At 34.8% G+C, this 17,758-nt stretch overlaps 1 protein-coding gene across 2 annotated transcripts in view; it reads right to left on the reverse strand.

Annotated features, from left to right (window-relative positions):
• The window catches only part of TBC1D32 (TBC1 domain family member 32), a 200,708-nt gene that overhangs the window by 154,291 nt on the left and 28,659 nt on the right, over positions 1 to 17,758 (reverse strand). For both annotated transcript variants that reach the window (XM_060616533.3, XM_078447256.2), the window contains exons 5-11: positions 14,596 to 14,664; positions 12,247 to 12,372; positions 9,395 to 9,473; positions 9,164 to 9,267; positions 9,010 to 9,071; positions 8,259 to 8,403; positions 5,555 to 5,614 (exon numbers count right to left, since the gene is read on the reverse strand). In XM_060616533.3, the coding sequence (XP_060472516.3) occupies positions 5,555 to 5,614; positions 8,259 to 8,403; positions 9,010 to 9,071; positions 9,164 to 9,267; positions 9,395 to 9,473; positions 12,247 to 12,372; positions 14,596 to 14,664 (645 nt within the window). The remainder of the gene's footprint in view (positions 1 to 5,554; positions 5,615 to 8,258; positions 8,404 to 9,009; positions 9,072 to 9,163; positions 9,268 to 9,394; positions 9,474 to 12,246; positions 12,373 to 14,595; positions 14,665 to 17,758) is intronic.

Consider the following 17,758-nt stretch of genomic DNA (forward strand, 5'->3'; position numbering starts at 1 on the left):
TTTTCTGTTACAATCATAGCTGAGAGTACAACTATACGTTGAGTCCTACTAGTCCTCCAGCAAATCATCAAATCTGAGGGGTGGTCTTGCGGACCTCCTCCGATATCTATCTGTCTTATCTAAATCAAACTTTAGAGATCCAGATCAAAATGAAACTGCCTCTTGAAAATCTCGATCTCAAACTTGTATAAAATCTAAAGTTTTACCTTTCCCCAAATTCTTCCTATTTTCCTCCTCCTGTGTTACTTCTCTCAATGAATGATATTAATCACTCAATGAAGTCCTTACCCATCCCCTATTTTAAAAACCAAGTCCTCTAAACCCTATATTCTAAAAATAACAGTACTTGGGGTGCCTGGTGGCTCAGTCAGTTAAGCATCTGACTCTTGATTTCAGCTCGGGTCACGATCTCATGGTTCCTGAGTTTGAGCCCTGCATCGGGCTCTGGGCTCACAGCATGTAGCTTGCTTGGGATTCTTTTGTCTCCCTCTTTCTGCCCCTCTTCCTCCTCTTCCTGCCCCTCTTCCTCCTCTTCCTGCCCCTCTTCCTCCTCTTCCTGCCCCTCTTCCTCCCCTCCTCCTCCTCTTCCTCCTTCTCCCTCTCTCTCAAAAATAAATGTAAAAAAAATAAATAAATAAAAATAAAAATAATAGTACTCCCGAGTCCATATATTTAACCCAATTCATGCTGCCACAGCCTAAACTCATGTTTCATTCATCTTTTGCTTGGATGAATCCTCTTCGTCTTTTTGCTTCAACATTTCTCTATCTTCATCTAGCACCTTCAACCCATTTTCAAAATTTTCCAAAGCCCTAATATAATGTCACTTGAGTACTTAACCTATCAATGGCTCTAATATAAAAGCCTCTAATATAAAAGCCAATCTCCTAAATTTGACATATTATATAGAAAAACTAAGATCAGACATTAGTTTCATTCTTCTTGGATACCTCCATCCCAGCCATACACACATGCACAAACACAGAAATACATCTACCTTTGTAAAACTCAGTCACCAAAAGTCAATTCAACATATGACCAATGACCAACTAATCAAAAGCAAATGCACTCAAAACCTCACTAAATCAACACAGTTAAAACTGAAACACTGTGAACAGACATTTACAACAAAATCAACACTTGTACTTCTAAAAGGAAAACGACTAAAGATTTCCCTTATATAGGTCTATTTTTATGGAATTACACACTGCCCCAGGCATGAGTACATCAACTGTCACAGTCCCAATTTAAAATATCCAAGCGATTTTCAAACAACATCATTACTTAAATTAGCATTCAGAGAACCAACTTTCAGGAAATTTCCTGTGTCCAGTCACAAAATATGTAGAGTTTCTAAATGTGCTTTGTGTTTTCCTAAGCCTAAGCCTTTAAACATGCTATTCTGCCGCCCTGACATATTTTCCTGCCACAACCTTAACCACACCCCTTCTCTTTTCCAGGATAACACCTACTCATTAAGAACAAAAATTTCCACATAATCCTAGTAAAAAGCTGATTGTTCCACAAATAATAAACATCATAACCGAATTTAAATTTATTTAGCAAATTGATGACAAATCTATATAACCCATGATAACAGGTATCTGGAATAACAAATTTAAAACCTTGTAAATCAATACATGTCAACACATCTGAAAAATATATTTCTGAAATCCAACCCATCAGTGTTAGCCCCTTGCTGCTGCAAAATGAGCTAACAACAAGAGACACACTCCAGGAAATACGTTTGTAGAAGCCAGTCAGTCAGCAACAATCTCACCTGAGCTGCCATCCTTCCACTGCTGGCATGAACTACTCTCACCTCTGAAAGTCTACCAATTTCTGAGTTCTAAGCTTTCCCCAAAACCTTGGAAGATTAAAAATCTGCTTTGCCTAACTTAAGCAATAAATTTGGCTTTATGTGTTATTTCAGATATTCAACAGCAGTCTTAATCCTTGACAATTCTAGTGCTTCCATGCAGATTACCTTGAAGGCTCACACTTGGTGGCATTCTACGGGATCCCCAGATAAAGAATGTTCACTGGGCCCCCCCGAGTCCCAAACTCTGATAGTCCTTCAGATCTATGACTATGTGAGTTGGCCTCAACAATCTGAGCTCAGACTTGCTTCATTGAGTATTCATTGCTAAATTATTTGTTATCTTAAGATTTATGATGTAAGTCTTTATAGAAAGTAGCTTTTGTTTTGCAGGGGCACCATTTGGTAAATATTTATGCTATTAACCAGCTTATTCTTCTGTGTTTGCTTTACTTTTGTTATTTGCACAGTCTTAACTCCTGTTTTATTTTGGTTTATCTTGCATCTACTGAATATACAAAAGACTGTTCCATAGAGAACAGAAGCAGGGATAGTCTAAGAAGTCTCTAATCCAGTGAATCAAATCCAAGCCAGCCCTGAGATTCCTGGCTACCAGCAACAAATTCATGCAAAAGCAACTAGTCAAATTGCCTTGGGAATCCTACAAAAATTTCAAAAGGATACTCCAACTTGTCAATTCATGTAACTGGTCATATATAGTTCTCACTAGCTTCTGCTTTATCAGAACCTGAGACATCATTCATAAACTTTTGGGCAAAAGTGTGTTTCATGTTTGTCTAAATTTAAGCTTCAACCTCCTTCTGATAGAACTCCTACTTCCTGGATGAACTTATTCTTACAATCATAGCTCTTACACAGACCCTGGTAAACAGGAACAACCAAAAATGACTTACAACAATACCAGTATGAGTAATTTCTGACATGACAAAATAAATACTTCAGAGCAGCTCTAAAATAGGAGACAAAAGAGCAAAACCTAGTCAGTTTCCTCAGCTGATAACTCAAAATATAATCTCCAGGATGGTCTTTCAAAAAGGCTATTTAGTTCGCTTCCATTCAAACCTTCAGAAATCCATCCTCCCAGCACCCATCCCTACCCAGCTTTATCTTCACCACCCACTTCTGTTCCTTCCCCTTTCCCCTTGCTTCTTAAATATTGCACCTTTTATTATTTAGAAAAAGGTAACAAAACAAAAAAAGGCACATGCTCAGGAGAGAAAACAACCACATTATATAATATCCCCTTTAAACTGAAGCAGAAAGCAAATTTATAGTAGGAAAATTTAAACAATAGTCTTAAGAGTCAAATTGAGGGTATAAAGAATGATTTTCCTAAACTCCAGGAAAACAAAAATTTGCTGTAAAATTCAGGATTTTATTTGATACTTATTCTCCTGTACTATCAAACACATACCAGCCTTAATTGCTAAACCATAAGATGGAGGGAGGTTAAAAAACAGGGTACATGAAAAACCCAGGGAGAATTTAAATAACCTGTCAATATTTTTTAAATGACTTTGAGAGAGCAAGAAAAAAAGGAAATACACTATATAAAGCCATTTCAAAAGCTATGCACTTCAGGGTAGACTGGACAAAGAATAAAGATATTAAAAATAAAAGATTAAATATTTGTGCTGATAGACCAAATGTTTTTCAACTAGTTCGTGACTTTACAATGCTATGGAAATAAAGTTCTCAATTTCCTCAGCTCTTAAAAATCAACAGCACATACATAAATTGTGTTGTCTAACACTACCTACTTAAAATTTCATAAATGTCATAAATATAGAATAGAAAAGAATTACATCAAGTGGCCTCTAACCATGTATTAGTTCCAAATTACAATTAAGGTTAAAAATACCCAGCTTCTCGGGTTCCTGAAATTCATTCCAAGTTTTCAGTAGCCACATATATCTAGTGGCCACTCTACTGGACAATGCAGATATTCCACTGTTGTAAAAAATGTTATCAGAGTGCACAGAGGAGAAGCTAAAGGAAATGCTTTAGCAGGACATCGTGCTAAGCAGGCTGCTGTGACTCAAGTCCTCACGCAAGGAACTCTTACAAAGCAAAAGGAAAACGCATGGAGTGGTCTTAAAGTTTCCACTGTAGATGTCCAAAATCTGATCCTCGATTCTGAAAAGTGGAGATAGATCTTGTATCCATTTTCCCCAAGGTTTCCTTTCAAAAGTTGGGCCATGTTTGCTTTAAAACTTACACACACACACACTCACACACACACTCACACACACACTCACACACACACTCACACACTCACACACACACACACAGTCTTTACATATTTTGTAGGTTCAGGAAAGTTTTTAGGAGAATATGAGGTTTAAGTCGGAATCTCATGCAAGTTTGACCAATTGTGTAAAAGAAATACTTGATTCAGTTGATAAAACGAAAGTTGTTTATAATAAACTATTTTCAGACTAAAAATTGATTATGGTATAATTAACTCTTAAAAATCTGTTCCTTATTTGAAAAGTTAATCTATAAGAAACATTTGCAATATTTCCACCCAAGCCCCTATGACAGCAATAATGAGTTATAGGGAGAGGGGAATCATTGGGTTTTCCCCCTTTCTCTATTTTAACAAGATCAGTTTGTGTTCATATGGCAACAAATTTTCATTTAAAATGGGGATGGGAGGGAAAGGAGATGTGGAAGGATTTTATTTCAAGTCATTAAACATTTTAAAACACTTATTACCTCTACAAATAAACTCCTGTTCTATTCAACATCCCTCTCTCTCCCTTCTGAAACTCAATTCTCTTGATTCTCAAACACAAAACAAGTTTTCTTTTTTCATTTTATGCTCTACTGCATTCACCCAGAAATTCACAACTCTAGGACCATTTCCCTTCTCCTGACTTTTAAACCCAAGATTCTAACTATATAAATCATATTTATCATTTCAAAGTCCTATTAGAACTTTTAAAGTATTTTAATAAATTTCACATTTCATGTTTGTTATTAGACTTGATTTATTTTCAAAGTCTTTACACATTATTCCACTGATAGCAATAAATGTGGAACATTTTGCTAATATATTTTATAATTTTAGTTTTTATTTGATGTAACTTGAATTAATTTTTGTAAATGCAAAAGCACGTATCATTCTGAGTTTTTAATACAACTTTCAGTCCAGAGCATGGGTATATTTTATAGAACTAACTCCCCTACAAATACCTGACCTGAATTAAGTCACAATACTTAAAAATAGGGCTTGTTTCAACTTGCTTGTTAGCATCCCAATTTACGACATAATTATGTATTTCCTAAATGTTATCCTATTACTCAATTCTATACTTTTATCCTTTTATATGTCACAAAATGGTAGTTTAAAAAAAAATCACATAAAACAGGAATTGTTTCAGGGTGCCAGGGTGGCTCATTCGGCTAAGCATCCAACTCTTGATTTCAGCTCAGGTCATGATCTCATGGTTCATGGGTTCGAGCCCCGTGTCATGCTATGCACGGACAGCATGGAGACTGCTTGGGATTCTCTCTCCCTCTGTCTCTGGCCCTCCCCAGCTCACACACACATGCATGCTCTCTCTCGTAATAAACAAACATTTATAAAAAGGGGGGGGGATTATTTCATCATCCAAGATAAATTATCAATCAACTTTGCACATTCAACTTATTACATCATGTATCTTTTTGTGATATTATTTCTCAACATAAGGACAGAAACAGACTTACCAAAGATTTATATTTCTTTTCAAGAAGTCTTAGTACTGCAGTTCTGCTATAATATGCATGCTAAAATTAGGAGAAAATGATATTTAATATTCAAGCTATACCACTCAAAGTCTATTTTTCCCCGAATCATTTCCAATAACATGAATTACCAATAACAGTTTGAAATTATTGTAATCAGTACAAAATAGGTTTTTCTATGTACAAAGGATTATGAGCATAGCAATTACCAGAATGCAAATGGTATGAAAAGAACCGTAGATCATTTATTGACAGACAAGTAGAAAAATATTCTATCCCTCAACTGCAACTAGTTTCCATGTTGTTACTTTAAAACCATTATCAACACACATATCAGAAGGAAAGGAAAGACACAAAAGCCGGGGTGAGGAAGATCACAACCGTCACAATGAAGGATACTGTACTATCTACATATGCAGAAATTTGCCAAGCTTGAAATGCTCTGAAGCAATAGTATCTTAATCACTTTCTGCCAATCATGTATTTTAAATAATTCAAAGCGCCAAAAAAATAATTATCTCCTTAGAACTAAATATAGTGGGATTAAAACATACTTTTTATGCTTTCCACAAAGGGGAGAATATAAATGTTATTAAATTATATTAAATATAATATAAATTATATTTTTTAAAATTTATTGTCAAGTTAGCTAACATACAGTGTATACAGTGTGCTCTCGGTTTTGGGGTTAGATTCCTGTGATTCATCCCTTACGTACAACACCCAGTGCTCACCCCAACAAGTGTCCTCATCAATGCCCATCACCCATTTCCTCCCTCCCCCACCCCCGCAATCAACCCTCAGTTTGTTCTCCACATTCAAGAGTCTCTTATGATTCGCCTCCCTCTCTGTTTGAAATTATTTTTTCCCCTTCCCTTCCCCCACTGTCTTCTGTTAAGTTTCTCAAGTTCCACATATGAGTGAAAACATATCTTTCTCTGACTGAATTATTTCCCTTAGCTTAATACTATCCAGTTCCATCCACGTTGTTGCAAATGACAGGATTTCATTTTTTCTCTTTGCCAAGTAGTATCCCATCATATATATAAACCAAATCTTCTCTATCCACTCATTAGTTGATGGACATTTGGGCTCTTTCCATAATTTGGCTATTGTTGAAAGCACTGCTATAAACATTGGGGTACATGTGCCCCTATGAATCAGCACTCCTACTTTTGACTAAGTTCTGAAAAGAAATCCTCATAGTGCATCCCTTAGACCAGAGTCACTACACTACATTCCCAGGCCAAGTTCAGCTGCCACCTGATTTGGTACATAAAAGTTTTATTGGAATAGTTACATCCATTCATTTATATATTGCCTAAGGATGCTTTGGGGTTACAACAGAATTGAATAGGTGCAGGGACAGTACAGTCCACAAAACCAAAAATTTATTGTCTGTCCCTTTAGAAAGTCTGCCAACCTCTGACTTAGATGAGTGGAGGATAATGTAATGAATTTTCATTAATACTAGAACACAGGAGCTAATTTTTATATATATATATATATATAATTTTCTGTTGGTTAGTGTTTCTGTGATCTGCTGCATACTCTTGAGAATCAAGTACTGACAATAAAATATGTTAAGTGAAAAAATGTATTAACAGAATAAGATTTGTTAAAGATCTAAACCAACAAATTTAAAAGTGTATATAATGTAACTACATAAACCAAAATCTTAATAGTTATCCCTGTGTTGTAGAAATTCAATATGTATTTTTACATATTTTGTATACTTTCTATAATAAAGGTATAATTTGATAACTAAAAACTAAGAATAAAGTGTCAGATGTAAGGCATAAAGGGTTCAAGTTAATTAAATTGAGCAAACACTTATCAAACACATACTTTATAAGCCAGGTAAGGGCTAAGCTCTGGACAGAACTGTTTGGGTTAATTGCATTATACAGTTTACATAACAAAAGGCAAAACAAAAATAAAAATTAGCCATCAACTACGTAATGTGCAAATTGTATGGAGCAGTAAATAAACATGTTGCTCCTCATCATGGCAAGTCACGGCCCCATCCCTTTCCCTTCACCACAGCAACAAATACATAATGCCTGGCAGACAAACTTAGAGGGACAAAGATGTGAGAATAATAAGCCAACACTGCTGCAGCTACTGCCAGACAGACAACTCATTCCACAGCAGATGAGGGAGGTAACAGTATAAGGATCTTTAAAATTAATTTCAGTTCCAGAATAGTGATGAGCTCCACTGGAAATCACCAGCATTCAGGCATTAAACATTCTCCAAATTGCAGGTTCAGGAGGAAGCAAATGAAAGGAGGTATGTCTGAAAATATCCTAAGTCAGAGAACAATGAACACTGAACTCATGTTCTACCACATCTGCTTAAAAAATCTGAAGTTTTTAGACTAAAAAAAGAACAGATTTTAGATAGGTCATTCAGGTTAAAAGAGTCAAATGAATTATCATTTAAAATCCTATTTTGGCTCTGTCACTTTCTAGGTAAACAATCTTAAATTACTTCTCCATACTTCAGTTGCCACATCTGTATGGGGTAGTAATACCATATATCTCACAAATTGTTATAAGAGTTAAGTGAGTTAACATGTAAAAGTGATTAGAACTCTTATAAATAGTAAAAACTGGAATGTTAGTTATTCTTTGACACAATACAGCAATGCACTAAAAAGTAGACATATTCCATTTTTCCTTACCATCCACTTTTTGAACCACACAGCTTTGGTATCAACCAATGCAAAAAAGTAGATTGGATCCAAAATCTTTTGTGAGACAAGATGGCCCTGATCATGTTTAACGGATAATAAGGACAAAGTATTCTCCACAATCTCTTCCATATACCTTAAATTTTGGGAATAAAACAGTTTTAGAAAAAAAAACAAATGCTATTACACACACACACACACACACACACACACACACACACACACACACAGGGTGATATATTTTCTATTCATGGAATAGTAAAGTGAAAATTTTTAGAAAAAAACTTTTTCTTATGTTTTAGCAAATGGGATTCACACCCAATTTTTTTCCTGTTTTTTAAAAAACTTTTGTTTCTACTTCAACACTGGCTCTCCAAACTTAACTTTCCTTTTTAGACTCAACAGTTGGCTCTTACAACCTTATTAAAACTTTTAGAACTGAAAGGAAAAAATTTAAAGAACACTTAAGGAACTTGTCCAAAGTAGCAAAGACTAGTAATAAAAGAATTGGAAACAAGGCTATATCATCCTCATTCAGATTTTTTGTAATAAATAAATGGTGTAAAATGGTATTTGCAAAGAGCCATTCATATAGCTAAGCACAAAATATGAAAAGCTAAACTTTATTAATCCCTCCCCAATTACATAAGTCAATTAAGACTGTCTCTATTCTTTCTCCTTGTAATGCACAAGGGACAGTAACACTCCTATATTTCATATTGACATAAATTAGGTGACTTACTTTTCTGGGTGACGAATCCAGAAAGATGGAGCCTCTTTCTGATATTCATTTAGAAGACGAACCTGAAAAGCAGTATGTAACAATTCTCAAAAAATTAGAATTCTTAAATATAGAACTATTTAAACAAAAATAAAAGCATATAGCAAGTGAATACCTTTTTAAGTAAGCAGATCACATTAGGATTACTTATATCTATACCAGTTGACAGAGTAGGAATATGATTTTCTCTAGAAAGAAAGTATAACTTCAAATATTTAGCTGAAAAGAAAAATTAAAAATATATTAATCATCATGCATTTGCAGTGTTTTCTGAAAAGTTATTTCCTATCCACTTTCTTAAGCACAAATAAAGGAAAATGCCTTTTAAAAAATCGAATAAACATACCTAAGCTTGTATAAATTTCCTTGGTCATATGTAATGGTGAAAGAGTAAATGTCTGTGCATAGAATTTTAAAATCCGGTCCTATGAAAATGAAAAGATTTGTATCAGAGATTCTTATAATAGAATGGAGTTGAAAAAAAACACTTTTCACACAGTGAAAAACTTAGAAAATAAATAGAAACCTTTCAGAAATCTGAGTAGGAATGTACCTTTAAGTAAAAGCACAATCTTATGTTGGTCAGTAAAAAGTAAAATACATGGATGGAGAAAGAGTGAGGTTTGATAGAGTAAGGTACAATGTTCAGACAACAGCAGGAGTACTAAATGGTTAAAGACAACAACAACAACAATCACAACAACAACCATTCTCCTTTCCAAATCCAACATTTGCTGGTTTGTTTGTTTTTTTTTTTAATTGCTTACATGGGTAGTTTCAGTAATTAGACATTTAGGACTCCGATATTTTGCCTATCTCCAAGAAAAGTATTATTTAACACATTTTCAAAATATACATTAGAACTTAAAGTAGAAATTATCACAAGGTAAATGAATTAAATGATAATAGATGTAGCTAGAAAAGTACTTGGCCCTAGTAGGTACTTTAAAATAATAGCTATCATTTTAATTATGCCAACTTTAATACTGTGATGAAATTAATCCTAATAGTGAAATTCAATGTCCCATTACATAAAAACATAAAATTTCCTCAAGTGTTCTAGTCTGGGGGTGGGAGGGATGGGGGGGAATGACCTTGCCTATATCAAATGTTAGGATAATTTACTTTTTTAAAAAAAAGGTTACCCAAATGACTAAAGTCTCTAATAACCCAAAGGAATTCCTACTGAACACAGGATATTAAATACTTTGGAAAGTTTATTTTTATAATTGCAGCAACTGATAAGTATCTGTCACACTTTTAAAACACTATAGGCTTCACTAAATTACATGGAAGAGTCCTTTAGAGTAGGAAATGAAGAAACAGAATCAAAGAATCCAATCAAGAGTTTGGATCAAGCATAAATTCAAAATGAAAAGAATGCCATGCCTTACTTTCTACTCCAAAATGACTGGTTCTATTACCATCTCCCCTCTATAACAACTTCTTCCAATTTTAAGTATCGACAACACTCTTGTGAATAATCTGTAATAGCTAAACAAAACCACTTATATTGACCCATTAGGATATTCATGGTTTATAAAAATTATTATGTAATTTTTTAAATAATTAAAGGAAATTTGCCTGACCACTATTCTTTGTTAAGAAAAAATACACAGAAATTAACAATTTCATTTCCTTTTAGAAAGCCTTGAAATGTTAAAAGTGACCCTGAAAAGTCTTTTTCCCTTCCGAAGTTCTTGGATCATTGAGTTTTTACAGAAGTCTGCATCATCTAGTGTCAGTAAAGCTGAACTACATCTGGGTATTAGGTAATTGGAACACATTTTCCCCCCTTATAAAAATCAACAAACCACTTCTGTTTCCAAACCACTCCTGTTTACCAGTATAATTATATCTTCATTGATGGAAGAGTATGATTTTCAACAGATAAATGTATTGAGCTTTTTTTTTTTTTTTTAATAACTGCTTACTGTCCCACTCCTCTAGTAGAATGTAAGTTCTATGAAGGCGGAGACTAATGTCTTGGTCAGTGTGTTTCCAGCATCTAGATTAGAATGCTGCACATTGTTGGTAATCAATACGTATCTGTTGAACAGCTAGTACATTTTAACCCTTATGCTAATATCTTTAATTTTGTACAAAACACCATAATAATTTTAAAGCAAAATTTTTCTTCACTGATACATCAATTAAGAAAAAGACCCTCTAAACCTACTTTGCATTTAAATGTGATATGGGATATAGCCGGATTTTTTAAGATTTTATTATTTTTTTAAGTAATCTCTACACCCAGTGTGGGCCTCGAACTTACCACCCCGAGATCAAGAGTTGCATGCTGTACTGACTTAGCCAGCCAAGTGCCCTTAGCAGAATTTTTTAAGTCACATTATCGATATTACCAATAGAACTATACTTTTTAATATGATCTTACTCATGTAATAGCATTTCTGAGAAGTTATAGGAGAATCATTTTTTACATTCAACCATTTCTCTGACTTCATAATTTTATAATTTTTGGAATTTTCTATATTTGCTTTATGATTCATCTCAATTGTCTTCTAAACTTGGCTTTAGTTTTCTTTTCTTTTTAAGCAATTAAGCAATCTCTAAATAAACACTTAAATCCATAAGAAAAATGCTTATGATTCAGTTAGGATAAATTCTGATCATTTTAAATGCAAATTTTCATATGTCATCAATTCTTTCAAAAATGCTTTAAATAATCTTTTAAAATATTTTTCTTAACGCAAAAACAAGACACAAATTGGATATCCCTTTATGAGATAAAACAAAATGCACAAGGTACCTATATTATTATTTGGCAGTGAAATGTGAGTGATCATTCTAATCATAAAAGAGTTAAGTCAATGCTTTAAAGAAAATCTTCACAACTCAAAAGCTGGAAATGAAATTCCTTGAGTATTAGAGCTACTATTAAAATAATAATTCCATTTGCTTACAGAATGGTGGGAAAACAAATTTTTAAAAGATTATTTCTATAGAGAGCACCCAGATAGGTGGCTGAGTCAGTTAAGCGCCTGACTTTGGCTCAGGTCATGATCTCTGTGATTTGTGAGTTCAGGCCCACATGGAACTGCCAGTGCAGAGGCTGCTTGGGATTCTCTCCCTCCCTCTCTCTCGCTGCACCTCTCCCACTTGCACACACTCGCACTCTTTCTCTCTCCATATAAATAAACTTTAAAAATGTATATGTTTCTATAAGCATTTCCTTACACTAAACACAGGATCAGGATCTGAAAGAGACATTGTCAGTTTTTCACAGAGAGTGGTCCAATTTTCACAATTCAGTACATCAGATGGCGGAGCTGAACATAACATCTGCAAGGCTTCATATCTCACCTATAATTTAAAAGACTTTTATTAATACCCAGCCACTGGAACACTACCAATACTCCAAATATTAAAAATCGAAAAGCAGTCTTATCTAGATAATTGTTTTAAAGAGCCAACTACTGAAAAATCAAAGGTTCTTTTACAAAACAATTTTGAGAACTGATTTTTTTAAACTAAGTGTTAAACAGGAAAAAAATAGGTTGTTAATTTTACATAAAGCAAAAATTAAAACATAACCGTGTGAGATTCTAGGTCCTATATCTAAGTGAATGAAGAATGGTGGCTGAATCTGAATCATCAGGGCAAGGTTTTCCAATGGCCTTGTTCCACAGACTTCCCTTACTAAAGTAGACACCCATAGGTGGTCCTATAATTTGGGGGCCTTAATTTAAAAATAGCCTAATATGTCCCTAGTGAAGCATCCCCATTCCAGAATATAGGAACAATTCTCACAAAACAATTTGGACTAGTTTTTGATGCTGTACCACATTTTCCGACCTTCAAACCACTGAGATAGAAAGCAATGTAATGCAAAACTGAATTTCTGTATTGTCACAAAAAGCTTACTTCTTAATCATTCTTCTCAAATATTAATCAGAGTTCCTTCAAAACAGTATGACCCAAAGGACAACAGTGGAAAATAGCCCTTCTCCAATCAGAAATGGAACATGGCTTCTGCCCCACCACTCTCCAATTAGTGAATAATAACTCACTGATTCCAACCCATTCCTCAAAATCTGGTTCTTTCCCCTGCTGAAATAAGTGATATCTAGTGGTTTAAAAAAGGGGAAGAGGGAGGGGCAGGAGGGAGCAGTAGGGGCCAAGCTTAGGAAACCAGACCCTTTAAATCAGGGTATCAAGTTTTACGTGAAAAAGAATATACACGCACTTAAAAGTGTCCATATATTCATATGAAAGAACTCCTAAATACAACTGTATTTGTAATAGGGATTGGGGGACTTAGGAATGATTTCAGAAACTTTAATTTTTCCTTTTCAGTTAATTTTTAGGACAAAATCCCATTAAGAATTTACTACTAGGGGCACCTGGGTGTCTCAGTCGGTTGAGCATCCTACTTCGGCTCAGGTCATGATCTCATGGTCTGTGAGTTCGAGCCCTGCGTCGGGCTCCATGCTGACAGCTCGGAGCCTGGAGCCTGCTTTGGATTCTGTGTCTCCCTCTCACTCTGCCCCTCCCCTGCTCATGTTCTGTCTCTCTCTCTGTCAAAAATACACAAACATTTAAAAAAAATTTTTTTTAAAGAACTTACTACTAGCAGAAGCATAATAAATGTTTCTGAACAAGTATAAATTTCCAAGTAATCCACTTAAACTGAAGACAATAAGATGTTATAGAAAAGTCGACACTCATTTCTAATATCTTTTGAAACATTTACTAGGAATCTAGAAAATAAACCAGAGGTGAAATGCTAAAAATTATTATGTGATTAAAAAAAAAAAAAACATCAGTGGGAGTAAATCCTAACTATTCATTTAGTTTAATATGAAAAGTTGACTATTTTCTATTTCATACTGACTTAACAAAATAATACTTGATAAATAGTAATTTATATAGTCTTAAAATATAAACAGGCACAATTCAATAGAACTGCTTCTTAAAAATCCCTTTTCCGGGGCACCTGGGTGGCTCAGTTGGTTGAGTGTCCGACTTCAGTTCAGGTCATGATCTCACGGTCTGTGGGTTTGAGCCCCATGTAGGGCTCTGTGCTGACAGCTCAGAGCCTAGAGCTTGCTTCCAATTCTGTCTCTCCCTCTCCCTGCCCCTCCCCCACTTTCAGTCTCCCTCTCTCTCTCAAAAACTAAACATTAAAATCCTTTTTCTAATCAATGAACACGTGTGAAAGTTGCTCACATTTTCTAGAAGTAGAAGGAACATTAAATGAAGATAGTTTTTCCTCAAAGAAATCACTAAAATATTACACACAAAGCAACAGTGAAAGAACAATTTGGGGGACAACTACTTATAACTTTATCCCTTTAAAACTGAAACTAGATGTAAAAATTTTCTCCTACAAACCATGAAAATTCTCTGAGAGCCTCCCTTACTCTGTGACCTCTTATTTCAAGACTGGAAAGTCTAGCAGGGTTATCAGTCTAGGAGCATCATGATAATAAACACTTATCCTCAAGAGAAACAGTCTAGCTGAGACTGAATATATTATATATATTATATATCTGACTAAACTTGATAGCTACCCTTTAAACTTACCTCTTTAGGTTGCCCAGGCTCCAACTGGTCTAAAATCAATTGTAATTTTCCTTGACAAAATTTGTAACTCTGTAACACAATTGACAAAACATTCATTTAGTAGACTTTTAGAAGTACTGCTATAAATTATTTTTTAATATAACTCCAAGCACAAAATGCATTCTGAGCAAGAAAAGGGGGTGATCTATTCTGACTTGGCAGAAAACTTGGAATTTGTTTCCCAAGGCATTTAAATGGAAACTGAATGTCTCAGGAGAACAGTGTACTACACGTATCTGAAAATTATTATTTGCTGAGCAACTTCAATGTGTAGAACATAAGATTCAAAAGATGTAAAGCCAAGATGTTTTGTGCCCAGAAATGTGAAATGAATGAAACAGTAAGATAAAACAAGAAGGCACTGCTAGTACCCTAGGCATAGCTACAATGCTGCTTGAATATTTTGGTTCCTTTGCTTTCCTGTACTTTCCTTAAGCCTTTCTCCAGGCCTCCTTTTTGGTGAAAAATTCCTGAGGTAAAAGTCTCCATCTAGAAAAAAGTTTATAATAGACCATAAGCTATGTTGGAAAAGGAAAGGGTCTTTTTCTTGATGAAGGCAGTTTAAATATGACTAATACCTAAAATAATCATCTAAAAATAAAACTGCCATTAAAATTATAGCTGTCATTTATTATCTTTTATGTAACAAGCCCTATATGATATAAATTCACAATGACTGAAACAGGAGAAATATGAAAACCAAGGTTGAATAACTTTTCCAAGTCCAAAGTTATCAGAACTCAGATTCCCATCCACATTTTTGCTATCTATACTCTTTCTCTTCCAGTTAGGTACATCATGATGACTCAAATTTTTATCAGTTACTTCATCTCCAAAGTTATATATAATTATCCTTTCAACATCTCCACTTGAATGTCTAATAAGCATCTCAAACTTAACATGTCCAAGACAGAATATTTTATTCCAAACCTGCTCCTTCCTGAAACTTCTCCATCCTCCTAAACCAGATTTTGTACTTAGATCAAAACTAGGAGTCGGGGCACCTGGGTGGCTCAGTGGGTTGAGCAACCGACTCTTGATTTCAGCTCAGGTCATGATCCCAGAGCCGTGGGATCATGCCCCGCATAGGGCTCTACACTTAGTGTGGAGCCTGCTTAAGATTCTCTCTCTTTCCCTCTGTCTCCCTCTGCCCCTCTCCCCAACTCATGCTCAGGCACTTTCTATACAATTAAAAAAAAAAAATGTATGTTAAAAATAGGAATCAATCTTGGCTCTTCACTTTCTCACTTCCTATATCCAATATTATTAAGTTCCAAAAGATAATCCCCAAGTTTCACAAACCTTAACACCAACTACCCCACACAACTTCCCTGCTAAAACCTTAAACCAAAGCACCATCGACTCTAGCCTAGACCACTTCAGTTCATCCTAACCAGTCTCCTTGCTTTGACTCATCCCATCCTACGCCACACCACCATCCCTTCTCTAGCAACAGTCAGATGGAGCTTTTCAAAGTTATACATCAAATCCATTAATCTCCCTTATTTCAACCTCACAAAAAGACCTCTCACATTATTCAGAATATAGGGAATTTACTTATATGATCTGGGCCCCTGATTCTTTAATACACGGTTATACAATTCTTCCCTCTGCCAGTCAGGCTTCAGTCTCACTGGCCTTTTTTCTCCATTTCTGGAAGATGCCATCCATGCTCACTTTAGCCTAAGAACCTTTACCATTGCCATTCCTCCTGCTGGGCAACACTCTTCCTCCAGAATTCTTCATGTCTGCCCTATTATGGGTTAGAATTTGGTCTTTTTTCACTATAGCATCCCCAATACCTGAATCAGTGCCTCATAGGCCCTCAATATACATTAGTTTAATACATAAATGACTCCAAAGTGAGTCTTCCCACAATGCTACATGGTCCCTAACAATACAGGGTACATAACCACTTTAATAAAAAAAAAAAAAAAAAAAAAAAAAAAAAACGTAACAGACCAATACTTCATTTCTTAAAGAGTCTCAGGTTTTGCTGAGTTTTCTTCCTTTCTAAAAGTATATAGTTCAGCTGTGAAGAACTCTGATACATGCTTTTTAAAAGCACTATATATTAAATAGATCTTTAATTTTGAATTTTTGTATTACAATTAAAATACTAAAATTTATGAATAATAATTACCAATGATAAACGTAAGTATATGAATGTAGCAGTCTCACCAAATGAAAAAAAGATAACATAGAATATCTAAAATAGTATTTATATAAGCGTAAGTGCTAATATGCATTTGTGATACATAATGCATATATGTACTTTCAACAGTATATATACACATGCGTATAAGTGTCTAAAATATATGTAAAGTATATGTGTATATATATACTCATTCTACTCTATTGCTAGAAAAACTTCCCCCCCCCTTCACCTAGCCCTTTTGCCTCTCTTATAAACTTTATTTCTTCTGATCTGTCTACTTCCATCATGACTTTTACCAGATTATCTATGTCTAAAATGTCTTGCTGTCCAACTTACTAAAAAGAACTACAATTTCAAGGACATGAATCTTAATTGGATAGATGAAGTTTAAACCCCAGCTCAAACTAGTTATATGACTCTGGAGTCTTAAACCCCATCTTCAGTTTTCACATCTACCTCCCAGCATCACTGTAAGAATTAAATGGGAAAATTGTAAAGTCTTTTGCTTTATTGTTATAAAATTTTTAACCGAAGTAAATTTCCTGTTTCTCAAGAAATTTTTTTTGAAAAATTTTTAATGTTTATTTATTTTTGAGAGACAGAGCACAAGCAGGGAAGGGGCAGAGAGAGAGGGAGACACAGAATCCAAAGCAGGCCCCAGGCTCTGAGCTGTCCACACAGAAGCTGATGCAGGGCTCGAACCCACAAACTGTGAGATCGTGACCGAAGTCAGATGCTAAACCACTGAGTCCCCCAGGTGCCCCTCTCAGGAAATTTTCTATGAAAAAATATAAAATAACTGACTCTACCTACCAACTACCTACTCAAGATCAAAAAATCTAAAGATATATTTCATTGATTTCCATAGATTCCCATTCTAATCTAGTCCCTTTTTCAATATAGAGGCATGCTCTACAACAACCCTGATAAATGGGGAGCCAGACATTTTTTGAACATTCTCAACTA

Source organism: Panthera onca, chromosome B2 (assembly GCF_046562875.1).
Source record: "Panthera onca isolate mPanOnc1 chromosome B2, mPanOnc1 haplotype 2, whole genome shotgun sequence".
NCBI lineage: Eukaryota > Metazoa > Chordata > Mammalia > Carnivora > Felidae > Panthera > Panthera onca.